This window comes from Stegostoma tigrinum, chromosome 31 (genome assembly GCF_030684315.1).
Source record: "Stegostoma tigrinum isolate sSteTig4 chromosome 31, sSteTig4.hap1, whole genome shotgun sequence".
NCBI classification, from domain to species: Eukaryota; Metazoa; Chordata; class Chondrichthyes; order Orectolobiformes; family Stegostomatidae; genus Stegostoma; species Stegostoma tigrinum.
The window spans coordinates 19777914-19804852 of NC_081384.1; the positions used below are offsets into that span (position 1 = coordinate 19777914).

A 26939-nucleotide genomic window follows, 5' to 3' on the forward strand; every position below is an offset into this window, starting at 1 on the left:
GCATTAAAACAATGCAGGGATTCCAGATGGCTCTTAAGAACATATCAGTACTGCAAGAAACAAGGTTTTCTGAAAATATACTGCAAATAATTCAATTATCTTTGTAGACTGTTAAAAGCCAGGCTGGAGAAGTGCCTCTAATCCAATGGTCACAGCATTGACTAACAATATGTTTTGATGTTACCAAAATGACCTACTATACACCTGGTCTATAAAATCACAGGATTTCAAACGATAAGACCCATCAACCAGACTCCTTAACAAACAATTATTGGTTTATAAAAAATATTTGATCAAAAAGGTGCAATGATCAACATACAGAGGTACAAATGGCTACAGCTCTGAATATCACAAAACATGTACAAACAGGCAATCTTCAGAAAAAAAAAGAAATAACTTCAGAAGCTGGCTTTCTGAAAGAAAACACTTTAGCCAAAGGGTTATTATTGAAAGCAAAAGGATAAAGTATAAAATGTTGCAAAGTCTGTCGCATTGATGTTCTGGCTGATGTACTCAAGTCTCTAATCATGCATTGTTGTGACTGAAGTCTTGAAGTCACAACCTGCTCATAAAATAAAAGTAACATCTCAAGACTGCAATCATTCTTTCAAAGAGGGCTAATAGATTTCATCCTGAACTCAACAACAAGACCAGGTAAAGTAAGTACTTCTCCAAGCCAGTCACCATTCAAAATAACCCCAGGAGTCTGCAATAAAGCAAGCAGTTAGCAGTCTTGTGACTTACAGGAATCCTTATTTTAAAGAAAATCTGATGCTCACAGCAAACTGTCAATGACCTTTATCGGAAAAGCACTCCAGGACAGGCAATACATGCTTGGCCAGCCAGTGATGCCCAGGTCGCACAAGTGAATAAAATAAATTCCTCAAAGTACAAAATAAATCTATTTTCCACAATCCTTCAAAATTCAAGTCCTCCAAGCATTAAAAAAAATAGAAAGTACCTTCACAACAGGAGAATTAAGGGAGTTGATGGCCTAGCGGTATTATCACTGGACTGTTAATCCAGAAACCCACATAATGTTCTGGGGACATGGGTTCAAATCCCACCCTGGCAGATCGTGGAATCTGAATTCAATAAGTATCTGGAATTAATAATCTAATGATGACCCATTGAAGAGAACTTTATTAGGTCAGGATGAATATGACAATACTGAATATTTGAATATTTTAAACACACAGCATGAATATAGTCTGTACCCTTCCATTTAGCAACTCTTCTGGTAATCAATTCTCAAATAAAAAAAAAAGACATAATTAAAAGCTTTCATTCAAAATGTATTATATTTTCTCCCAGGTTAAAATTCTTACCTTGTTAACATTCAGTGAAGCTAAGGGGGGTGGAGTTTCTGTCCGATCATTAATTGTTTTAACATCCGAAACATATGCTAAATTAATCAGTAGAACATCGTTGTGGTTGGGTTTCCCACTGGATGAGGGACATTCTTAGAGAAGAAAATTGTTAAGAAAAACTGAATAGATATATATAATCTTCTGGTTACATATACTGTTTCTCCAGTGTCAAATTTGAATATTAAGAGCCTACAGAAGACAGACTAATTGAAATATAAAATTCCATGAAGCAGCAATAACATTATTACAAGAAATATATTCTTCAAACCTATTCATTAATCTTTCAAGTAAAATTCACACTAGCGCCTCAGCTACTACTTAAAGCTTAGCTGCTGTACAAAAATCCATACACAACACTTACGGTTTGTCACTTAGACAAGTTAATTTTATATTGCAAAGACTCTAGATCAACACTGTATTCAAAATACAAAATGATTTTCTTTTGTAGCACAATTCTTCAAGAGTTAGTCACTCACGCCAAGAAATGTACAACCTATGCCACACACAATGCATATGAGTGCTATACTGTCAAATAAATGGAAAAACTATTTTCAAGTAGGATTATTTAATTTAATATTTCTGTATAGTTTCTACAAATATTTATTTTTTTAAAGTAAAAATTATAAACACCATAAAATGCTGCTTTAGGCAAAATGAAAGGCCAGGATTCAAAAACTTCCGGCGCAGGATTTCTTACAGGAGGTCATGTGACTCGTAACTGTGCTGTATTGTTGTTACTGAGGTTCATAGAGGCGCATTTTGAAATAATGGCTTAAGAATAAGAGTGACTGTAATGAGTCATATGACCTTCTCTGCAGTTTGTCCAAGAGTAAACCTGGGTGGTTGACTGTTAGAATCAAAGGAAGGCTTTTTGTCATCTTTGAGAGAGGGTGGTAAAAGCTATTTACATTTGGAGACAATCACAGCAGTCTCCAAATTTCTAATGTACACTTGAGTCTCCCAAAATGTGTAAAAAGGTACCAGCTGTGTAAACTGTCCATTTACTTCTAGGATGAAAGGAAGTTGGAGTCAAGAGTATCTAAGTAGCATTTCTACCTGGATGGAAGGTTAATAAATTTCACCTTGCATACAAAAGGCAGCAGAGGAAGCTACTTTTGAGATCAGATTGCTTGCTTACCTATAATCAAATGAGCATTATAGTTTCTGTGTGATCAGCTGAATGACGCCTTGGCTTTGCAAATTACCATAGATGGATGCAAGAGACAGATGGTGTCTCATTAAAGAGACACTACCTGCAGCCATGTATGTATCCTGAAAGCTTTGTCCTAGTGCAGGCCAGGACAGAAAGATACTAGAAACTAGCTTGGCTGCCAACAGGGAATTCAAGGAATACTGAAAACAGAAGGAAGTACCTAGTGACGAGCAGAAATACCACTCTGAACAGGGATACAGGAACCCACAGCAAACTGGGGGCAACTGTGAACTGCTTGCAGAAAGAACTGCAAATCCATTAAGAATTTGCTAGGTGCTAAGCATTAAGGGGAAATATCACTTCATGAATTTCAGCATTGTTTATTAAAAGGGTGTTTAGTCATTGTTTTGAGTTATTTGTTACAGTAGGTTTTACATAAGACATTGCACTATCCTTTCAGAAAGGTCAAATCTCTTGAAACATTTTGGTCTCTTTGGACATCATAATAAGATGAGGGTCTCTGCCTCTAAAATCTCTTCAGTAAGTTTCAGAACTTTGAAGTGGAAACAATCTCTCAACTCCCCTCTAATCAATGTGCAACATTTATTAACTTAAACACCCATCAATAATGACCTCTCATCTAAGGAAAATAAGACCCTCATTTATTCTGGATTCTTCAATTTAACAATTAAATTTCCCTCAGTCAACTGTGACATCAGCTGAGAAATTTATAAATTTTAAAATTTCTTTTCAAAACTCCAAAGTCCAAGGAAGTGACATAAGAGTTTTCTATGATTCTGAAGGGGTTTAAAGATTGACTTGCAAGCATTCCTGAAGCCATGATGATTGATTTTAAAGTACAGTATCAGGGAGAGACTTCCTGAAGAAAAATGGCAGTTTGTTTACATTGGGAGAGTTTATTAACTAAGTAAACTCCAGTGCATTAGGCTTTCAGACAGAAGACACTGCATTTTTTTGGGGGTGGGGGGTGTTGGGCAGCTTAGTGGAACACTATGGCTTGAAATTTTAGTTTCAGCTTTGGGCAGTTTTGCAGAATTTTTGGCTGAAGGTGGATGAAAAAAATTAAACAGTCGGTTGTGATAGTTTAAGACTGTTAAGAGGTAACTTAAATGCAAGGATTTTTAGGTTTAATGTTTCAGATTAGAAGTGCTTGGTTAGAACTCAAAGGCATTATGCAAAGCTGGAGAGGTCAAGGTTAAATTATATGACAAATCAAGAAAAAGGCCACCAGATTCTCACGACTGGGAACTGAAACTGCAGCTAAGTCAAACCCTATGTGGGACAGAAGGGGAATTCTGATGTGTGTGTGTAGTGGAATGCAATGCTGTTGGGATTAACAGGGTTTTATTTCTGCCATGCATTCTAAAATTTTTAAACGTGTTTGTAACTAATTTGTCTAACCTATTTTAGCCTAATTTCTACTGCACAATAAACTTCTGGTTTATTGTTAAAACCAATTCCACAGCGTGACATGTTTATGTTTCAAAGAAAGATATGATCTATCAAGACAGATTTCAGTCTGGGATCTGACTTGTTAACATCAACTGGGATAACAGGTTTCTAGATTAAAGAAAACAACCACAAGCCATCCAATCTTTCCTCATACCCAAGATTTCCCAGTCATCCTCAAATCTATTGTACAGCCCTATTGTGTAGTCATATCTTTCCAGTTAAGTGACCAGAGCTGTATACAATATTCAAATATCCCAACTAGCGTTTTGTGTAGTTCCAGTAAAACCTCCATTTTCTACACATTGGTCAATTAAGAAAAGTATTGCACATGCCATCTTATTAACAACAACAAACCAGAAGTTGCAGGAAAAGCTCAACAGGGAAGTAAAATCAGAGTTAACATTTCAGGTCCAGAGACCCTACCTCAGAGACCTGCTGAGCTTTTCCTGCAACTTCTGGTTTTGTTCCTTATTCTCCCTGCAGTTCTTTTTTTTATTTAGTGCCTTATTTACCTTGTTTGGCTATCTTCCAGGATCTGAGAAGATGAATTTCAAGGTCTCTGTGCTTCTCTACTCTTTCCATTATCTTGTTACCTTGTTTGATTTCCAGATGCACTGCCTCTGATCTGAAATGAATTTAACTTCTCTATTCACCTGACCAATCTATTTACATCTTCTGCAACCCAGACTTCTTCCTCACCAATAACTGCAGGGACAATTTAAATTTTAATATGCAACTTTTAAAACAATAATTTAGTTTAAAATGTGGGATAAATTGTGTGTCATGAAACGCACTGATAGTAGTCTAGGGCTAGGAAAAAAAAACCATTGATCAGTATGCCTAGCTTTTTGTCAGAGTTATTATTGGATCCAACTTGGATTCCAATAGGTTCTTACTTTTCAGACCCATCTTCTATTTCACATCTTATCAAAATGCAGACTCCGAAATCAAGGACCCTAAACTTGTCAACCACTTTGTTGTTCCATCAATAAATTTAATCAAACATATCAGTCATAACCGTCGCTTAAAATTCAAGTCTGTGAGCAATCTGTCTCATTCTAAATGAAAATTAATGTAGTCCCTTAGAAACTTTTCCAAAAATTTGTCCATGTGTATAAACTTGGGCTATCTCCCTGTCCATTTTTAAGTAGTGGCACAGTAGCAGTCCTCCAATCGTGGAGTCAAACAGCATGGAAACAGATTCTTCAGTCCAAACAGCCCTTGCAGACTATAATTCAAAACTAAACCAGTCCTATTTGCATGCCCTGGGCCCATATCACTCCAAACACTACTTATTCATGTTCTTATTTAAATATCTATTAAATATTATAACTGGACCTGCACCCATCCCTTCCTCTGGAAGTTTATTCCAAACGCAAACAACTCGTTATGCCACCAGCAACATGTCTACACGTTGACTTACCTACCTTCAAAGGCAGAGTATTTAGAGTATTTCCCTGCTTGCTATCCTTATCAAGTCCGATAAGATATTCACAGAAAACATATCCACAGCGACGAAAGTCAAACTTCTCTAAATAATCTGATTCTTTGCTTAGTTATCACCTTGCTCTTCACAAGACACTTCAAGGATTTCCCTGACTTTACCTGTCAATATCCATGCCACTATCAGCTTGTCTAATTTTCTTTTAATCTTCATTCTTGCATTTTCTATATTTCTCTATACCTTCTGTATTATTGAGATCTAAAAAGCTCAGAAATGATTATTTGCATTAAGCCATCGCTTATCCTCTATAATAACCCAGATAGGTGATAGGCTAGATGTGGAAGTTCAGCCCTTTTTTGTGGAAATAAACTTCTTCTGGACCATCAACACATCCTCATTGCTCCAATGTTAATTTACCTTCATGCAGCTGTTTCAAGTGATTTGGTCAAACTGCACATCTCAGCTTAATAAAATTGGACTTTGCTCAATATGACATTTGACCTTTGTCCTATTTCATAACTACAGCATTCAAATTGAATTAGGATCTCTACAGCCAAAATGGATGCTGGTATAGTGGTTAGCACTGCTGCCTCACAATGCTGAGGGTGTCCAAGTTGGATGCTCTTCAAAGAAGCCGTACAGACTCAATGGGCTGAATTACCTCGAACTGCACCGTAAGGATTCTTTGACATTAGTTTCTTGTCTGCCAGTAGCAATTGCAATTCTCCAAATTGCCAAGGAGTGTTACAGAAGCTTTTATTCACTGTGACTCAGCCCCACCAGCATCACCTCCCCCACCCACCCATTGCAAGATATGGAATTCCATTCCCATTTATTGCACTCCTCCAAATGTAATTTTCTTCACCAAATGTCTGGGCAACTGCCCACTGCAGCTCCTTAAGCAGTCTGGTGTCAAATTTTGCTTCATAATCTTTGTTTGCCTTGGGATGTTATGTTAAAGGTGCTCACAGGTAAAAATAATCATTGCCATTTCATTTTTAGTTAGCCAGTGGGAATTTACCCAACAACTTCAGACAGCATATCCAATGATATTTAGTCTCAACATGGACAGCAGCAGTTCAAGTAGGCAACTCACCATCACATTTGAGGGCAACTAGGGATACAGTAACACCCATGTCCTCTATGTGAGGAAAAAAAGTCAAGAAATCCTTTAAAAGCTCACTATTCTGCATCCACTGCGTATTCTGTCCAAGTAGGTGAACTACACCCTACATTAAGCACTTATGAAGCAGTGTGGAAGTAGCATTCCTAGAACCTACTCATTCAAAGGTAATTAGAACCCATCTTGACTAAAAGCTCAAAGTCAGATGAGACACACATTCAGGCAGTTTTGTGGGTGTTGCCAAACAAAGACCTTGGAGTGCAGGTTCATAGTTCCTTCAAAGTGGAGTCACAAGCAGACAGGATATTGAAGGTGGTGTTTGGTATGAGATAAAGTGTGGAGCTGGAGGAACACAGCCAGCCAAGTAGCATTTTACGAGCACAAAAGCTGACGATCAGAAAAGGGGGATGGGGAGAGGAGGAGGCAGACTGAAGTCTTTGTCAATATAGAAGTTTGGATGTGACATTATGGCTGTACAGGACATTTTGGAATACCTCCTTCAATTCTACGCTCCCTGCTATAGGAGGTGTTGTTAAACTTAAAAGGGTGCAGAAAAGATTTACAGGGTGTTGCTGGGGTTGGACGGTTTGAGCCATACAGAGGTGAACAGGGCTGGGACTATTTTTCCTGGACCAAAGCTGAGGGGTGATCTTATAGATTTATAAAATCATGAGGGACACAGGTAGGTGAATAGGGGAGCCTAAGACTAGAGGGCATAGGATTAAGCTGAGAGGGGAAAAGATTTAAAAGGGACTCAATAGGTAACTTCTTCGCAGAGGGTGGTGCATGAACAGAACATGCTGCCAGAAGAAATGGTGAAGGCTGGTACAACTACAACACAAATGGCATCTGGATAGGTACATGATTTAGAGGGATATGGATCAATTGTTGATAAATGGAACTAGATTTATTTAGGACACTTGGTTGGCATGGACAAGTTGGATCAAATTTAATATGCAATCATCTTAGGCAGAATGGACAAGATATCCATTTCATAAACATGGAGCAGGCTGCTTTAAAACAATTGCTCCAACATGCGCATACATCTTTTTGACAAAGCTCTAGTGGCAATATGCCCTCATGTAAACTATTATAATATAAATCTGGGGGAAGGTGATGGCCGAGCAGTATTATCGCTAAACTGTCAATCCAGAGACCCAGGTAACAGTCTGGGGACGCGGGTTTGAATCCCATCACAGCGAACAGTGGAATTTGAATCCAATAAAAATCTGCAATTAAGAGCCTAATGACAACCAGGAATCCATTATCTATTGTTAGGGAAAAAAACCATCTGGTTCATTAATGTCCTTTAAGGAAGGAAATGGCTTTCCTTACATGGTCTAGCCTATATGTGACTCCAGACCTACAGTAATGTATTTGACTCTTAACTGCCCTCTGGGCAATAAAGGCTGGACTAGTCAGAAACACCCTCATCCCGTGAATAGAAGAAATTCTGACAATTATCCCCAATTAACAGAACTCTTTGTAAAATTTTTACTCAAGAATCGAAATAACATTTCCACATGTATTCAATGGAATAGAGTTTACAAATACGAAAGAAGCCATAAGAACGAGGACATTCAGCCCCATGTTAAAAGTCTATGATTGATCTGTACCTCTATTTTCTAGCTTTCCCTTGAGGCCCACAGTAAAACCTATCAAACTACATCTTAAATTTAACTGACCTAGCACCCACTGGTTGAAGGAGAGAATTCCATATTTCTACTACCCTTTAATGATCCTATAGTTGAAACACTTAGCAGCCAATTTCAAGATTGTGTCCCCTCGCTCCAATTGTCCACACCACAGGAATTACGTTTCTGAACATATCTCCTCACATCAGATAATCCCCCAAGCACAAACTTGGGGAATATGAGCAAAATTCTTCAAGAAACAGAAGCCTGCATGTATGTGGAACTTTTTACAGCCCTCAGGGCATTTCAAAGCACTTCACGGCCAATGAGGTGGTTTTAAATATTGGCATCATTCTGATAAATCCATAATGCACTCTTCTTACTAGCCAACGTCCTTCCCGAGATGTAGTAGTCAAGTTAGGAGTCAGATGTGCTAGCTTCATTCACTTTAGCAAGAATAGAGCTCAAAGACCCAGTTAAAAACTCAAGCCACTGGTCCACACAATCCCTAAACGAGTTGCAATCAGTTTAGAATCACAGAATCCTTACAGTGTGGAAACAGGCCCAACAACTGTCCACACCGACCCTTGGAGCATCCCACCCAGACTCATACCCCATGACCCACCTAATCTACACATCAGTGAACATTACAAGTAATTCAGCGTGGCCAATCCACCTAACCTGCATATTTTTGGACTGTGGGAGGAAACTGAAGCACCCAGAGGAAATCCACACAGACACGGGGAGAACATGCAAACTCCACACAGACAGTTGCCCGGGGCTGGAACCAAACCCGGGTCCCTGGCGCTGGGAGGCAACAGTGCTAACCACTGTGCCACTCAAGTTGTGCTGATGATCACTGAAGGAACTAATCATTAAAATATGAAAACATAGTTTTCAGATGTTTTGTCACTATTCTAGGTAATATCATCAGTGAGCCTCCGACAAAGCGCTGGTGTTATGTCCCGCTTTCTATTTATCTGTTTAGGTTTCATAGAACATAACAGCACAATATAGGCCCTTCGGCCCTCGATGTTGTGCTGACCTGTCATACCGATCTCAAGCCTATCTAACCTACACTATTCCATGTACATCCATATGCTTGGGTTGGTGATGTCATTTCCTGTTCTTTTTCTCAGAGGATAGTAGATTGGCTCCAAATCAATATGTTTGTTGATGCAGTTCCGGATGGAATGCCATGCTTCTAGGAATTCTCGTGCGTGTCTCTGTTTGGCTTGTCCTAGGATGGATGTGTTGTCCCAATCAAAGTGGTGTCCTTCCTCATCTGTACGTAAGGGTACGAGTGACAGTGGTCATGTCGTTTTGTGGCTAGTTGATGTTCATGTATCCTGGTGGCTAGCTTTCTGCCTGTTTGTCCAATGTAGTGTTTGTCACAGTTCTTGCAAGGTACTTTGTAGATGACGTTCGTTTTGCTTGTTGTCTGTATAGGGTCTTCTAAGTTCATTAGCTGCTGTTTTAGTGTGTTGGTGGGTTTGTGGGCTACCCTGTTGCCAAGAGGTCCGAGTAGTCTGGCAGTCATTTCGGAAATGTCTTTGATGTAGGGGAGAGTGGTTATGGTTTCTGGGCCCGTTTTGTCTGTTTGTTTGGGTTTGTTGCTGAGAAAAATCGGTGAACTGTGTTCATTGGGTATCCATTCTTTTTGAGTACGCTGTATAGGTGATTTTCTTCTGCTGTTCGTAGTTCCTCTGTGCTGCAGTGTGTGGTGGCTCGTTGGAATAATGTTCTAATGTAGCTTCGTTTGTGGGTGTTGGGATGGTTGCTCCTGTAGTTCAGTATTTGGTCCGTATGTGTTGTTTTCCTGTAGACGCTGGTTTGAAGTTCCCCATTGACTGTTTGTTCTACTGTGACATCTAGGAATGGCAGTTTGTTGTTGTTTTCCTCCTCTTTTGTGAATGTTATGCCATTAAGGGTATTATTGATGGTCTTGAGGGTTTCCTCTAATTTGTTTTGTTTAGTGATGACAAAGGTGTCATCCACATAGCGGACCCAAAGTTTGGGTTGGATGATTGGCAGAGCTGTTTGTTCGAGTCTCCGCATTACTGCCTCTACTAAGAACCCTGATATCGGAGATCCCATGGGTGTACTGTTGGTTTGTCTGTAGGTTTTGTTATTGAAAGTGAAGTGGGTGGTAAGGCATAGGTCCACTAGCTTGATGATGTTGTCCTTGCTGATGAGGTTGGTGGTGTCTGGTGTATGTGTCTTCGGTTCTTCTAATAGTGTAGTCAGTGTTTCTTTGGCCAGGTTGATGTTGATGGATGTGAGCAGGGCTGTTACGTCAAAGGAGACCATTATTTCATCCTCTTCTATCTTGGTGTCTTTGATGGTGTTCAGGAATTCTTGGGTGGAGCGAATGGAGTGGTGGGAGTCTTCTACTAGGTGTTTTAGTCTTTAGTGTAGTTCCTTGGCTAATCTGTAGGTTGGTGTTCCAGGTAGCGACACTATGGGTCTGAGGGGGGCTCCTGGTTTGTGAATTTTTGGTAGTCCGTAGAAGCGTGGTGTGTTGGATCCATCTGGTTTCATTTTTTGGAAGCCTCTCTTGTTTAATTCTCCAGATTTTTGAAGTTTTTTGAGTAAGGCTGTGATTCAGTTCTCTAGTTGTGGGGTCGGGTCTATCGCCACCTGTTGGTAAGTGTCAGTATCTGCAAGCAGTGCCTTCGCTTTCTCAACGTAGTCTGTTCGGTTTAAAATGACTGTCAAGCGTCCTTTGTCTGCAGGTAGGATAACGATGTTTTATCTTTTTTGAGTCCTTTTAGGGCTTTCCTTTCTTTCTCCTGGAACTCCATCAAACACATAGGCTCCAAATCAATCTACCATCCTCTGAGAAAAAGAACAGGAAATGACATCACCAACGCAGGAAAGGACATCACCAACCCAAGGAAACCTAAACATTAAATAGAAAGTGGGACATAACACCAGCGCTTCGGAGGCTCATTGATGATGTTACCTAGAACGGTGACGAAACGTCTGAAAACTAACCTTCCAGCTCAGTGAGCAAACCCACATCCAGAACCTCAACCTGAGCTACAAGTCTTCTCAAAACTCGATATGAAAACATAATTGGCAGTTAAGTGAATACTATCACCTCCTCCAACATGGCACAAAGTCCACCAGAAACCCCAACCCTTGTCATTGATGCCAACCCTGCATAATCACTGTCTCAAGCTAAAACAGACCACTTACAGCCTCAGAATCCTATCTGACCTCAAGCTGCATTTCATACTGCTACAGTCTCTAAACAGCACCTCCAAAGCATGTTCAATCACATCTCAGCTCATTTGCTGAATAAGCCCCAACTTATGCCTCTGATATTTGACCACTCCAATGCTCTTTCTTCACATTTCCTTAAACTTGGCCAAAATAGTACTTCTTAGATCACAAGTCAAACAAAAAGTTTTAAATCACCCATCACTCCAGTGCTTCATGATCTACAATGGCTCTAGGTCCGTCAATACCTTGGTTGGAAAATTTTAATTCCCATTCGTAGAAGTCTCCATGATCTTACCCTCCCTACCACAAGAAACCTTTCTAGCTCTGCAACCCTCAGAGACCTCTGCTTACCTTCAAGTCTAGCCTCCTGTGCACCTCTAACTTCTTTCATCCAAACAACCTGTTTGTTCATCCATCAAAAATCAAAGCTCTGGAATCTCCTAAGCTTCTTTGCTCTCTCTCCATTTGTAAAATGTTCCTTGAAATCTACCTTTTTGACTTTCAGTAATTTGTCTTAAAATATTTTTATCTTCTAGTTCAATGTCACTTTTGACCTGCAAAAAGGATATTTTACTACGTTAAAGACTAACACCTGGAAAATTTAAAGGGTGCAGATTTAAAACTCCCATACTTGAATTTCAACAGTCACATGTAAATACTTACAGTGCACAGACTAATTAAGCACAGATATCAAAAATTAAAATCATGACTTTGAAAATGCAGATTTTAAACACTATATTGAAACACAGATGAACAGAAACAATTTTACTGACCTGTAACCATAACTGCACAAGCTTAACTTGTAAGGTAAACTTCCAATTTAAAAGGAAACACTGAAAAAACAAACATTCATCCCAACTCTCAAAACAAATAAGCTAAGTCAGTTTATCTTCAATTAGTTTCACCTGCCTTCAGGAGTAGAAGCACCAGTTATTCTGCAGCATCTCTAACATTAAAAGGTTATTGTTGGTAGAACTTCACAGCAAACAGAAACCAAAACGGAGGATTCAAGCTTTGCCCTACCCATGATAAAAAGCCACTGGCCACCCTTGCTCGCATACAAGCCACATTACATAAAGGCACCTTGATTCGCAGAAAAGTTATAACTTGAGGATGACTACTGATGCAGCCCAGTCATTACGAATCGGTTGTTTGATTTCAGTGCCACATAAAGCGTTTTTTCCCCATACAATGAGCATCCAGCAAGGCCATGATGCAACCAGCGAACTGCCAAATAGTGTACATTCAGCCTCACCTTGTGCCAAATGACATACTAACAAATGGAAAATGAAAGGCTACAGGCAGATTCGATTGTTGACCGACCACAACACGTAACTACAAGTTATAATGATCAGTTAAATCGTGAGGATGCGTTTCCGAACAATTATTTCCAGTTTCTACAGTTAAACACTTTTTGACAAAAAGGACACCAGCAAGGTGTACGCATGCGTGAATCCACTATCTGGCAGGACACCGGCGAAAGGCTGCGACCCAAGCTAGGCCTTGACTGAATACTCTACACACACGCCAGCGCGCTTCGCCGCCGACGCCGCACCCTTTCAACAAAGGATACTTAAAGTTAACATCTTGGATTGGTAATCGAAGGCGACCACCTCCCCATGCAGCTGCTGGCCCAGGCACGTCAGGCAGGAAACCTGGCTGCCGACAGTGAAGTATTCTCCCGGAGCAGCCATCTTGTTACTGCCGGGCCAGCAGCGCTTTACCCAGCAGGCTTTGAGCGGAGCTGCGCCTGCGCGGCGAGCAGCTGTCAATCAGAGACCAAGGTGGTGATGAACTGAGATGCGGGGGTGTGCGATTCCAGGCAGACGCTCTGAACAGTCATGCACTACTCGTAAGAAAGGAAATAACCTAGTTTTGTCACACCCAGACACTGGAGATAGTTTCACAAACGAACTAACATCTAACACTAAATTGTATTCAGCCTGTACAAAGCTGAAATAGCAAATTACTGATGGAAATGCATTGTTTGAGAAAAAAAAGTCTGCATCCAAATGGCACCGTTCACAACCTCCGAGCCACAGAAGTGATACAGCCCAGAAGCAGGCCATTCAGTCCGTCTTGTCCATCCCAACCCAAAGATATCCAAATGCCCTTTCTAATCCCATCTTCCTGCACATGGCCTGTAGCCCTGCAGCAGGTAAATCTTACAAAGGTTGAAAAAAGTTCTTGAAAATAGTTACTGTTGTGATGTTAACACAGCAGCCAGTGAGGATAGGTCATTTGCCACGCACTGCAGACCAATAGCAGTGTGGTTGACTCTCAACTGTCCTCTTGGGAATTAGGGATGAGCAATAAATGGTGACTCAACCAGCGACACCTTCGTCCTGTGAATGAATTTTAAAAATTGGCTGCCCTGATTCTGCATGGTTTTATTTGCACAGCAAGCTTCCATAAATAACTGTACAAAGGATCAGATAACCTATTTTTAGTATTATTCATTGAGAGACAAAACCAGACCACTGGGAGAATTTCCTTGTTTTGCTTCAAAATACTACCCTGGTACTTTTAGCTGCCAGCTGATGGAGACTTATTTTAATATCTTGTTCTAAAGATAGCACCCTGACAAAGCAGTACACAATACTGATCTGTGATAGCAGTCTAAATTACATGCTCAAATCTTGTGTGAAATTTGAATGACCTTCAGACTCAGAGGTGAGAGTGTTACCAAGTGAACTACAGCTGATAATTTTCCTTCTCTCCAATGTTCAATTTGGTGGCATTTTATTAAAGTGATTATTCATGTTTCCTAATCAATAGATTATCCAACTAAAACCGGAACTTCTTTATCATACCTCTTTGGTGCATTCTTTACAGCTTCAAATAAATAGATTTTCTGAATAGGAAATCCAGCTAATGAAAAAGCAAACATACATATGATCAAAAAGTTCAGTATGTGTAATATAAACAAGTGTTTGGATTAAGCATGAATAGAACAGAAGTTGAAGGGAGAGGTACATGCATGGTTTAAAGAATTTTCCTCAATGTCAGCACAATAATTAACCAACAGACATGATGTCTTGTGAATGAAGCTACTCAGCTATCTTTACATTCCGTACAGTACAGAAGTTACTAGTTACTCTAGAGAATGTATACATTTGTATACATTTTTATTCAGTTTCAAGCATGAAACGTGTTCTATTTCCAAGAAGCCAAATTTAACAGATTTGATTAAAATATATAGTTAAGAAGTAAAATGAAAAAGTGGATGTCTGCTCTCCGATACATATGTCAATATACAGGCGCATAATTGTAAAATGATTTATAAAGAATATAATCAAGAATTTATTTTGTATTTATTCAAACATTTGCATTAGTTCGATGGATTTTAAATATGCGGACTAACATACTATAGAATTTTGGCCTTAACTCAGGTGTGAGTGCTCAGACAATATGGACAATCTTCTACCTTTTATAATCATTTATTGATTCCTCTGCTCAAACAAATCACTACATCATATATTTGCAATGTCTCCAGACATCAAATCCAAGTTGAAGTAGTTTGGATGTCTGCTCAAGCTACAACAGACTTTCCGGTTGGCAGGCACATGTAGTTACCTAATCTGATCCAAGAAACAGAGAAGGTAGACTTTTCTTAAATGTAGAAAAACATTTTACACATTAATTTAGAAATGATAATGGGTCTTTGCTGGCACTACCTCAGTTTATATTATAAGACTTACATTTGGCTCAACTGGTCGATGCTTGTGTTTATTCTCATGAGCCTGGTTCCACCATGCTATGATGGAGGAGCATATGGAAAAGTCATTAAAGAACCAGAGACAAGTGGCCTTACAAATGAAGCAACACAAGCAATGTCGGCATCCTATAAGTAAGTATACAGCCTAGACAGTGAATTGGCTTTGACTGACATTGCGGGAAGTGTATAAGGAACTAACTGAAATGACGGAATCAAATTGTTCATTGTCTGAATCACTCAAAGATGACTTAGAGTTCCAGTCTATGTATTAAGCAGAGTCCTAACTGTGGAAATAACCATTAACCTCAAAGATCACAGGGATCAAGCTCTTTCCAGGAATCTCTGAAAGACCGTTGCAGGGTTATTCATGGGGCAATAAGGATCTACACTTGATATCCTCTCCCTGGGACCGGGCTGTCTGCAACTGAGGGCACCAGGTTTTTCCACAATAACTGGATTCCCTAGAGTGCTTATTGTAATTGACAAAATGCATGAATATGACTGGGAGGGTTTTCCTTAGAACCTGTAAACCTGTAAGAACAGAATTCATGACTACATCCTAGATGTTCAGATCGACTTTGACTCTTCACTGCACATCTTGGATGAACAGCATATGAATACCAATCATGATACATTTATTGAACAACTCTGGCATTATCCACAGAATCAAGGATAGCATCAAATGCATAGGATGTAGCAGTGACAAAACATGTTCTATGAACACTGTCTCCCAGTTCCAAATGTTGCCTCACTAATGCTCAAAAGTCCTGTAAAAAAACCTATGTTTAATAAATGACAATATTCCATTTTGCTTTCTAATCACTTGCTGTATCAGCACACTAACATTCTGTGATTAGGAACATAGGAACAAGAGTGCGCCATTCAGTGTGTCAAGCCTGCTTCACCATTTCTTTTAGGTACTTTAAATGGCTGATAATGCACCTTAATGCCACTTTCCCATGGTAGCTAACCAGGACACACAGATCCTGTTTACATTAGAGTTCTGCAATCTCTATCCATTTAAATAATATGCTGCTTATCTATTCTTCTTGCCAAAGTGGACAAGTTTAAATTTTCCCATATTATGCTCCATGTGCCAAATTTTTGCTCACTCATTTAAACAATCACTTTACAAACTATGTCCTTACAAGTTACTTTCCAACATACCATTGTGTTATCAGCAAATTTAGCAATCATATAATCTGTCCCATCATCAAAGAAATTGATAGAAAAAATAAATAACTGAGAACCTGACATTGATCCCTATGGCACATCAATCTTCCCATTGTACCAACCTGAAAATGATTCACTTGTGCCCACCCCCTGCTTCCTATAAGTCAACTAATCCTCTATCCAAGCAAATACATTATCTCTACACCATGAACTTTTATTTTGCATTGTATCCTTTGATGTAGCATTTTGTCAAATAAGTTAAAGAAATCTGACTGTACTACAACCATCAATTCCCCTTTAAATTCACATTGTTATTTCCTCAAAGAACTCTAATAAATTAGTCAAACATGGTTTACACTTCAGAAAATTACATTGATTCTGCCAGATTGTGTTGTCCCAAATCTCCTGCTGTAATCTCCTAAATTATAGATCCTAGCTTCTGTATGACAGATATCAAGCTAACTGTCCAGTAGTGTCTTACTTTCTAACTCCCATTTTTTCTTGAAGAGTCATGTTTATTATTTTCCAGAATCTTTCCAGACCTTTCCAGAACCTAGAGAATTTTGGAAAATTAAAATCAAGGCATCTACTGTCTCAGGAGCTGCTTCTTTTAACATCCTAGGATAAAGTCCATTGGGGCTAGAGCATTTGTAAGATTTTAGTTCTAATAATATGCTTTGTGCCTTTTCTTTGGTCATTGTAATTTAGTTTGAGTTCCTCACTTTGTCTCACATTCTGATTTGTAATTATTTCTGTGATGTTATTTGTTTGACAAAATATGTCTCTTTAATTCATTGCCATTTCTATAATTTCTATTACCCATTCCCCAGATTCACATTCTAGGGGACCAAAACTTACGTTACTTACTTTTGCCCTTTCCAAAATGCCTATGGACATTCTTACTACCTGTTTTTATATTTCTAGCTGGTTTTCTCTCATACTCTATTTTCTCTTTCATTGTTAAGCTTTTCATCAATCTTTGCTTTTTATTATATGTTATGTATCTTCTAGTCTGTCACTTTACAATATTATGTTTTGTCTTCCTGTTTGATACTATTTTTAACTTGCTTATTTAGCTAAAGATGATGCATCTTCCTGCTTTCTTTTGAGTATTATGGAATATCTTCTTAAATGAGTCCTGCTGTATCCCTACTGACCTGTCCAATAACCTACTATCCCAAATCATTTTCCTTAGTTATATCATGTCCTCATAGTTGCTGTTATTTATTTTTAAAACAGTGGTATTTGATATAATCTTTTTTCCCATAAAATAACTGAAATTCAGTCTTTTGTGATCACTTCTACTAAGAGCATTTTTACTATGACTCTTAGCCTAACCCATCTCATTGTGCGTTACCAGATCAAGTATAGACTACTCTCTGGTTGATTCTCAAACATATTGGTCTAAACAAACTTCCTAAAAGAAATTTATGAACTCGTCATTCAGACTACTCTTCCCAATCTGTTCCTCCATAATTGCTGGATAAATAAGTACGTCCAAAAATTCTTATTTGGAAATTTGACCACTTGTTTTCAAGAAGAAAATCAGCAACAACTGGAATTAGGAGTGACCATGAAATCTCTGTCAATTTTCAGTAAAAACCCATTTGGTTCACTAATGTCCTTTAGGGAAGGAAATTGCCATCCTTACCTGGTCTGGTCTACATGTGACTCCAGAACACCAGCAGGAACATGATTGTCTCGTAACTGCCCTTGGGCAATTAGCGGTGGGCAATAAATGCTGACCTAGCTAACTATGCCCAAATCCTGTGAATTAATTTTTAAAAATGTGTACCAAATAACTTCTTCACTATCCTGTCTATCTGTGACTCCACTTTCAAGGAACTGTAAACCTGCACTCCAAGGTCTCTTTGTTCAGCAACATTCCCCAGGGCCCTACCATTAAGTATATTAGTCCTGCCTTGATTTGCCTTATCAAAATGCAATACCTCACAGTTATCTAAACTAAATTCCACATGTCATTCCTGTGTCCCTCAACCCATCTGATCATGGCCTGCTCTAATCTGAGATAACCTTCTTCACTGTCCACTACACCACCAATTTTGATGTCATCTGAAAACTTACTAACTATCCCATCTTCACTGGTTTTTGCTTTGTATCATTGAATTCAATCCTTCAAACTCTATGATAAATATTTAAACTTCCAGTGATATTTGAGGGTTGTTTTTAGTACACAGTATTAGTTTATTATGTTTTATTGCTACATAATGAATATTGTATGTATATGCAAATTGGCAAGTAGGCAATGTTGCTGTCTGCAGACCTGGAGGATAATAACACTGTCCTTCAATCGCCCACAATGCCCTGTGCAAATTGGTAGAAAACAAAAATTTCTATAAAATTCATCTCTCCTCCCAGCAGTTGATCAAAATTAATTCAGGATTTTGTACAGGCCAACAACTAAGATTACGCGAGTCTAAACAAAACTACTGGCTCATATTAGTTCAATAAAGTGAAAGGCAACAATAGAGATAGTAGGAACTGCAGATGCTGGAGAATCTGAGATAAGAAGGTGTAAAGCTGGATGAACACAGCAAGCCAAGCAGCATCATCCAGCTCTACACCTTGTTATCTCAGATTCTCCAGCACCAATTTTCTGAAGAAGGGTCTAGGCCTGAAACATCAGCTTTCCTGCTCCTCAGATGCTGCTTGGCCTGCTGTGTTCATCCAGCTTTACACCTTGGGCAATAATAGAGTATGTTTTAAGTCACTCGATATGTTATGTGGGTTTATCTTCCTTGAGGTGGAGTTAGTGGAACTGAAAAAGATGTCTCCCTCACAGTGTTTGTGACAAAAGAATTGCATCGTTCCTTGGCGGCCTTTCAACAGAATAATATTCAGAGATTTCACGAGTGGTAAGAATGTAACTTCTTTTACTTCTCTTTATCTCACTTTTCCAACAATTGGAACATAGATTTTGGAAATAGCTTTGAGCTGATGAAGTATGAAAAGAATAATAATTCCAAGCAGTGGTGGGAGTTGGTCAGTGAGGTGGGAGGAGTGGATAGTTGGGAGAGAAGACGGACAGGTCATGGAAGCGGGGATGAGCTAGGCTTGGGATGAGGCCGGAGGGTGGGGGGGTGGGGAGATTTTGAAGGTGGTAAAGTCCATATTGAGACTATTGGGTTGGCAGCTCCCAAGGCAGAATATGTGGTGCTGCTCCTCCAGTTTCTGGGTGGTGCCGTTGTGACACTGGAAGAGGCCCAGGATGGACATGTCGTCCAGGGAGTAGGAGGGGGAGTTGAAGTGATGCAATGATTTGGATATGAAAATAGAAGGTGTGGTTAGTAAGTTTCCCAATGATTGAAGGTGTAGTAGACAGCCAAGAAGGTCACCTCAGAATACAATGGGACATTGACAAGGACCAATAAACTGAGGAGTGGCAGATGGAGTTGAAGTTAGATAAATGTGAGGTGCTACATTTTGGAAAGGCAAATCAGGGCAGTACATATACACTTAAGGTTGTGGGGAGTGTTGTTTCATAAAGAGACCCTGGAGTGCAGTTTTGTAGTTCCATCAACGTACAGCCACCGGTAGAAAGGATACAAAGGAGACATTTGGTGTGCTTGCCTTTATTGGTCAGTGCATTGAGTATAGGAGTTGGGAGGTCACTTAGCAGCCATATAGGACGTTGGTTAGGTTGCTTTTGGAATACTGCAATCGATTTTGGTCTGCTTGCTATAGGAAAGATGTTGGTGCAACATCGAGGGCCGAAGGGCCTGTTCTGCGCTGTATTGTTCTATGTTCTATACCTCCTATTTTAACATCAAAATCATTTATATAAATGACAAAAAGCAGTGGACCCAGCACCAATCCTTGCGGCACGCCACTGGTCACATGCCCCAGTCTCAAAAAACAACCCTCTACCACCACCGTCTGTCTCCCATCTTCAAGTCAATTTTGTATCCAAATGGCTAACTCTCCCAGGATTCCATATGATCTCATCTTGCGAAGCAGACCACTATATGGTAATCTATAGACCGTGAAAATGGGGCCTCATGATCATTCTGGCCTTTTGGTTTCAAGTAGAAAGTGTCAGAAAGGTTATCAAGGAATAACTGGCTTGTGGCAGCCAAGCATTCATGGTGACGGCACTTTTTGATCATTTGATGTTGGTTCTTCCTATCGTTGTGAAGCAGAATTTCACATGGAAATATTAGTATTCATTTTGAAAATTCTACAAGAGTTGAGATGTACTGCTGTTGCTGTATGAAGCTCTGGTCAGACCCTATTTGGAATATTGTGAGCAGTTTTGGGCTCTATTTCCAAAGAAGGATATGCTAGACTTGGAAGAGGTCCAGAGAAGATTCAAAAGAATGATCTCAGGGATGAAGGGCTTGTCATTTGAGGACTGGTTGAGAACTCTGGGTTTGTACTCAATGGAGTTTAGAAGGATGAGAGGGGGTCTCATTAAAACTTATGGAGGCCTGGATGGAGTTAGACGTGGAGAAGAAGTTCCATTCGTAGATGAGACTAGGACCCAAGGGCACAGTCTCAGAGTGAAGGGACGACCCTTTAGAACTGAGATGAGGAGGAATTCCTTCACCCAGAGGGTGTTGAATCTGTGGAACTCATTGCCGCAGAAGGCTGTGGAGGGCAAGTCATTGACTGCATTTCAGACAGACAGCTTCAATTCCAGCCTTTGGTGACTGCGTGGAGTTACATGTTCTCCCCTGCATGGGATTCCACAAAGTGCTCCGGTTCTGTCCCACCGTCCAATCATGTGCAGGTTAGGCCATTGCTAAATTGTCTATTGTGTTGAGGGATGCTTTTTGTCTATTGTGTTGAGGAGGATCTTGATTTGTAAGGGGACCATGGGTTACAGAAAGAAGGCAGGAGAATACGGTTGAGAAATATATCAGCCAAGATCGAACAGTGGAGCAGACTCAATGTGCTGAATGGCCCAGTTCTGTACCTGTACCTTATGGTTTGATGACATGTTAGGCATGTTAAGCAGCCCAGGAAAGCCAGGCTTCTATTCCTCCAGCAGTCATGCCCACGTCTTCTCCTCTCCTTCATCTTTTCTTCAGCACCCTCCAATGTGACTGCTTTTTGAAGTCTTGGCTTAGTGGCAGAAATAAAAATCAGATAGTTTTGAGTGGTTGTCTTTACTAGTGTTGAGACAGATCAAGGAGAAGGTCTGCATGGGAAGAGTGGACTCCACCCTAACTTTAAGGGTTAAGAGATAGCATGTGCTCAGATATTCAACTGTTTTGGACTCTTCTCAACTCCAACAGATTTGTAACTCCACTGTATTATCCTCACAGAGAGGCCTTCCAGCTATATATGCAAGACAAAAACAGGGTAAGGTGAGTTCACAATTGTTTGCGTATGTGGAACAATTTATGAAACTATTTAATGACATTTTTATTTTTTTTTCCAAGCAAGTTCACTGATCAACTATTTGCATCATGTCAGCTTGTTGACCACAGTGGTGAGGAAAGAAAACAGTGTATGCTTCATGTCTTACCTTCACTGTTCTGCTTGAGTGATTTTTTTTAGCACAGTTCCTTTGTGGATGGGGTTTAGTGCTTTAGCCATTTCAGTCAATACCTGTCTCTTAACCTCTGTGCAAGAGGCGGGGTGCTGAGGAGTCACACATATTTCTATCTCATCCAGGAAAGCGTACAGACACTGTTTGCTCCAAGCTGTGTGGATGCATGGCTGAGTATCAAATCATTACATACCACACAGAGTACAGATATGTCATGCATGTACTTTGAGCAAGTAACAGAGCATGGCATGGTGGTTCAGGGGTTAGCACTGCTGCACACCCTCACAGCGCCAGGGACCCAGCTTCAATTCCAGCCTTTGGTGACTGCGTGGAGTTACATGTTCTCCCCTGTGTGGGATTCCACCAAGTGCTCCGGTTCTGTCCCACCGTCCAATGATGTGCAAGTTAGGCCATGCTAAATTGTCTATAGTGTTGAGGGATGCACAGACTAGGTGGATGAGCCATGGTAAATACAGGGTTATAGGGATAAGGTAAGGAGCTGGAGCTGGTTCAGATTCTCTTTGGAGGGTCAGTGAGGAGTTGATGGGCAACTGCTTCAGAGATTGTAGAGATTCTATGATTCTATAAGTAACATGGCTAAATAGGAACTTGCAGATGTGGTGCACTCAGATTTCCAAAAAGCATTTGATCAGGTGTCTCTTCAAAAATTATGATGCAAAATAAGAGCTCACAGTCGAGGGGGAAACATATAATCATGGATAGATGGTTGGTTGGCCAACAGAGAACAGGAGTAAATGGGTAATTTTCAGCTTGGCACTGTGTAACCAGTGGTGTGCCAAAAAGATCAATCCATACACATGACTTAGTCGAAGGGATTAACATTATGCTTTAAATTATGCAATGACTCAAAGATAGAAAGGAAAGTAAACTATGAGAAGGACATCAGGAGTTTACAAAAGGATTTGGATTGTTAAGTGAGTAGGCAAAACAAAACTGGAAGATGGAGTATAAATAGGAAAATATGAACTCATCTACTTTAGCAGGAAGAACAGTGAAAGAGCATATAATTCTATTAACCACATTCATTCCACATTCTATGAACCTGCTGTCAGAGCCAGAACAAGCACACTCTTTACCCAATACTTCCAGAATCAAATTCAGTCTTACAGTACAGCAACAACTTGCAGATCATGAGTCACGACTGCTGCCCTTTAAATTACCATTCTTGGATTTTAGAACCCCTTCTTACTATTCTCATACCTTGTCCATTTGCAGCTCAGTAATTCACTACCTCAGACACAGTGCTCTGATGGTTCCAAAATGTCCTAATTCCTCCCCATTCCAGTGTTTCCTCACCCAGTACCATTTCCAAATTCTTTTGCAAGTGCTGACAAAGGCCAGAACCTCCCACCTGCTTCTCCTATTTATGTGCTGCCATTTCTGCAATAACCTCAGACTTTCTGACAGATACCAGGCTAACTTAATAAATATATGCCCTTTTTTTCCGAATATTACATATCCCAAGACCTCATAGCTCTCAATCTACCCGAGTGCTTCCTGAAACCACGTTCAGTACACCCAAAATTTCTACAACTATATTGTATTGCTCTGAGACCCTGAATTGCTTTTAGGTTATTCCCGAACCCCATCTTTCTATAAAACATTCTTGGCTCTTTTCATAAATTTATAAATCATTTCCTCAAATTCTCAGAATCATACCAAACCCAAGACTGCCCTCTCCCCATTGACCAGATGAATGTTGTGTATATACATTCTTACTTCTTTATCTTTCTGTCTTTTGGTATCACCATAATTTCCTTTTCAGTTCTTGCACTTTGCAATATCAATCTTATTTACACTCACCATGAAACCTAACTTTCCTTCCCTATTGTTTCATTCTGACCTTGTGTGATTCATAATTGAACCAAGTCCAAGTAATTTATCTCCACTTTCCTACTCACCACCTGAAAATTGCCAATCAAGAAACTGAAACATAATTATACTATACATTTTGATGTCCACCGAATCTACGTTCTCTTTTGTATCACAGTTTTGCCATTCTTATTTCTGGAACAGAGAATTGTTTGAAAATTACACCTGCAAAATGATACTGGAGTTTTCCAAATAGAGAGTCCAATTGTCACGAAAGCAAACTAGTGCGGATGGTCGAAATCTGAAACAGAAACTGTTGGAGAAACAGCCAAATCCACTAATTAGCAGAACTGAAATGTTGCATATTGTTTCTCAGATGAACCATTCTGCAACAGTTTTCACTTTGTGTCGAATTCTGAACTATCTTGTAAGGATAAGGATATAGAACCGAGGTAGTAGGAACCGCAGATGCTGGAGAATCTGACATAACAAGGTGTAGAGTTGGATGAACACAGCAGACCTAGCAGCATCAGAAGGGTCTAGGCCCGAAACGTCAGCTTGGTACAGTGCTGTACGATCTTAATACTGTGTGATCATCAGCCACAACAGCGACCTCAGCGTCAAAGCACTGAATTTTCAAGTGGTCCGGGTTTCTGCTTTTGACTGGAAAGCGCCGTATGGAGAACGAGGTTTGTCCTCATTGGTTTGCTGTCGGACAACCCCAAAAAAATCTAGCACTGAGCCAGGGTGTTTGAGCCATTGAGTGGGCGATGGCTGCAGTGTAGGTCAGGGAGGTGAGAGAAACCTGTGGTGTGTCCGCCTGAGTTCTACTGGATTTCACTAAAAGCGATGGAGTCGATCCACATGCACGGTATCCGGGTCGCTGAGAGTTTGCAGCAAACACTCGGAGGCTTTGAGAAGAGTTTGTTGTGGATGAGTTGGATCGGCGACCCCAAAGCTTCCTTCTTTATTTATTTCCCCGTCACCTACTTCCTCAGCAGAAAGATCGGGATATCGGTTTTGTGGATTACCGTACTTACGGAATGGTTAAATCTCACTTTCAAATGGTAAGTTCTTCTCCTTGTCTGAACCTGGTTTGTTCTCTTTGGCATCTTTCACTCTCTGCCCAAACTAGTGCATTTCTGCCTCTAATTTCTCCCCATTCCACCATCATCACAAGTGATTTTGTAGATGAAAAGTAAATATTTGCCGGTGCAACGTACTGGCCTCATTAACACCGATGTACGTGAACGCGGGACTGGTTTGGAAGTGGCGAGACGTTCAGTCTTTGCTCCGTTGCTTTAGTGGGTGTTAAAGATGCTCTCAGACTTGCAGCTCACTCACCAGCTCTGGGATCTGAGGAGATCCTTCCTCAACCAACTGCTAGATACTTCATCGTCCTCTCATGTCTGTTTATGGAGCATCGTAAAATGGCTGCCACATCACCGCCCATGACAGTCCCTTCATTTAGAAATATATGAAGTCACATTTCATGATGACAAATGTATCTACAGGAGAATGTAAGTGGGATGCACTTTCTTTTAAAGAAAGATAGAGACCGCCAGCTGCAGGGCTGAGTAGGAAATGAAGAAGTTGGGTAGATCAACTAGTAATGATTCCAGTAGTCTCCTGATTGCTAAATTTAAAGCTAAACCTAATGTTTTGCTTGTGGTCATATTTTTGTGTGTTTACCTACTGTAGAGTGACCAGTTCTGGTGGGTTTCCTTCCTAGAGGTTTCATCATTTCCATCTCCCTTCATCGATGTCCTTGCTCTGACCCTGCCCCCACTGCCGAAAACGCCCACACACACCATGCTCTTTCCTCCCATGAAAACTGGAAAGTGAAAAGGCCTTTCATTTCCTGATCAGCTGGTTTTAAACAGTTAGAGAGTCCTTTCTTGTTCATCAGTGGCATCTTACATCTAATAAACAAAAGCATTGTAAGATTTGTTAATAATGCTCCTTAGCTTTGTCCTGAAGTTTAATCTCCAGTTCCTGGAGTTTCCAAGGTTGGTAACTCTATAGTTCCAGATTGTTATAGTATCACTGCCTCCCCATTCTTATTTATGGAATGCTACATTGCTGGAAAATAAACTTTTGGAGTAGCAGTGGGAGGGTTGCACACTTTGGTTACAGTTCACCATTCATCTAGATAATTAATGGTTCTTAAGAAGAGGTAAAATTGCCATAGTCTTACCGATTCATAGGGCTGCTCTCTCATTAGAGAGAGAGATGACTGGTGATGGTTAAACTAGAGGGTCACTACACCTTAGGCAACAGAAGGGTTTGAGAAGGAGAATTCTTCATGGTAATCTCAGCTATTGACATCCATTTGTATTGCAAACCAACTGTCCGACCAACTGAGTTAACCCACCTCCATATAGTGGAGGATGGTTTCAATCCATTGACTTAGGAGTTATGAGCCTAACATCCTCTTGCTGTGCCACTCTGCTGCCTTACTTAAAAATGCTTCCCATTGGACAATTATTTTATTTTATGTCTTATTTAGAGTTCTGTATATTCTCATAAGGCTAACATCAATACAGTCAAGAATGAAACAGTATGGGACAAGGATACTGTGAAGTTTGATTACTGGGATGTGCAGCTTTGGTTGATCTCAACCAGCACAGCAGGGTGCGGGCTATTGGTTAGTCTCAGCAATGCTGGACCATGACACAACAATGTATTTGTGAAAGATTCCTGTTGACTATTGCAATTGTGTAGATCCTACTGTCATGTTTTTGGAAACAAATAACAAGAAGTGTAGGCCATTGAGTACCCCAACCAGTTCTGTCATTAAAGTTGACTTGTGGTGCAGTGGTAGTGTCACTCCCTCTCAATTCTACTCCCCACAAAATGCGCATACTCGCCAAGTTTTGTGTTTCTACAATTTGCAGCCCCCCGTTTTACAACCACCAAATTATGCAGCACCAACCACCCCCCAATTTTGCACTCCTGCCAAGGATTTTTGGTTCAACCCTAATGTACTGTGAAAGGAAGTAGTAGATGCACGTACACTTATAACACTTAAAACACTTTTGGACAGGTACGTGAATAGGAAAGGTTTTGACGAATATGGCTGAAAGCAGGCAAATGGTCTAGTTTCATTTGGGAAACTTGGTTGGTGGATGAGCTGGACTGAAGGGTCTGTTTCTGTGTTGTATGACTCTGAGTACAGATCCAGAGTCCTTAATTGTTCCTCATATGATAAGCCCTTCAGCCCCAGGATCATTCTTGTAAACCCTGTCTGGACACCCTCCAATGCTAGAACATCC

At 40.1% G+C, this 26939-nt stretch overlaps 2 protein-coding genes across 3 annotated transcripts in view; one reads left to right on the top strand and one right to left on the bottom strand.

Annotated features, from left to right (window-relative positions):
* The window catches only part of lsm12b (LSM12 homolog b), a 43142-nt gene extending 29985 nt beyond the window's left edge, over window positions 1–13157 (bottom strand). Inside the window, exons 1-2 of the mRNA XM_048560613.2 lie at window positions 12999–13157; window positions 1329–1462 (exon numbers count right to left, since the gene is read on the bottom strand). Of these exons, the coding sequence (XP_048416570.1) occupies window positions 1329–1462; window positions 12999–13119 (255 nt within the window). The 5' untranslated portion in view covers window positions 13120–13157. The remainder of the gene's footprint in view (window positions 1–1328; window positions 1463–12998) is intronic.
* Window positions 13158–24262: 11105 nt separating this feature from the next.
* The window catches only part of g6pc3 (glucose-6-phosphatase catalytic subunit 3), a 31321-nt gene continuing 28644 nt past the window's right edge, over window positions 24263–26939 (top strand). The window contains exon 1 of one of the 2 annotated variants that reach the window (XM_059638638.1): window positions 24263–24731. In XM_059638638.1, the coding sequence (XP_059494621.1) occupies window positions 24514–24731 (218 nt within the window). In that variant the 5' untranslated portion in view covers window positions 24263–24513. The remainder of the gene's footprint in view (window positions 24732–26939) is intronic. The other variant, XM_048560858.2, reaches the window with a different exon arrangement.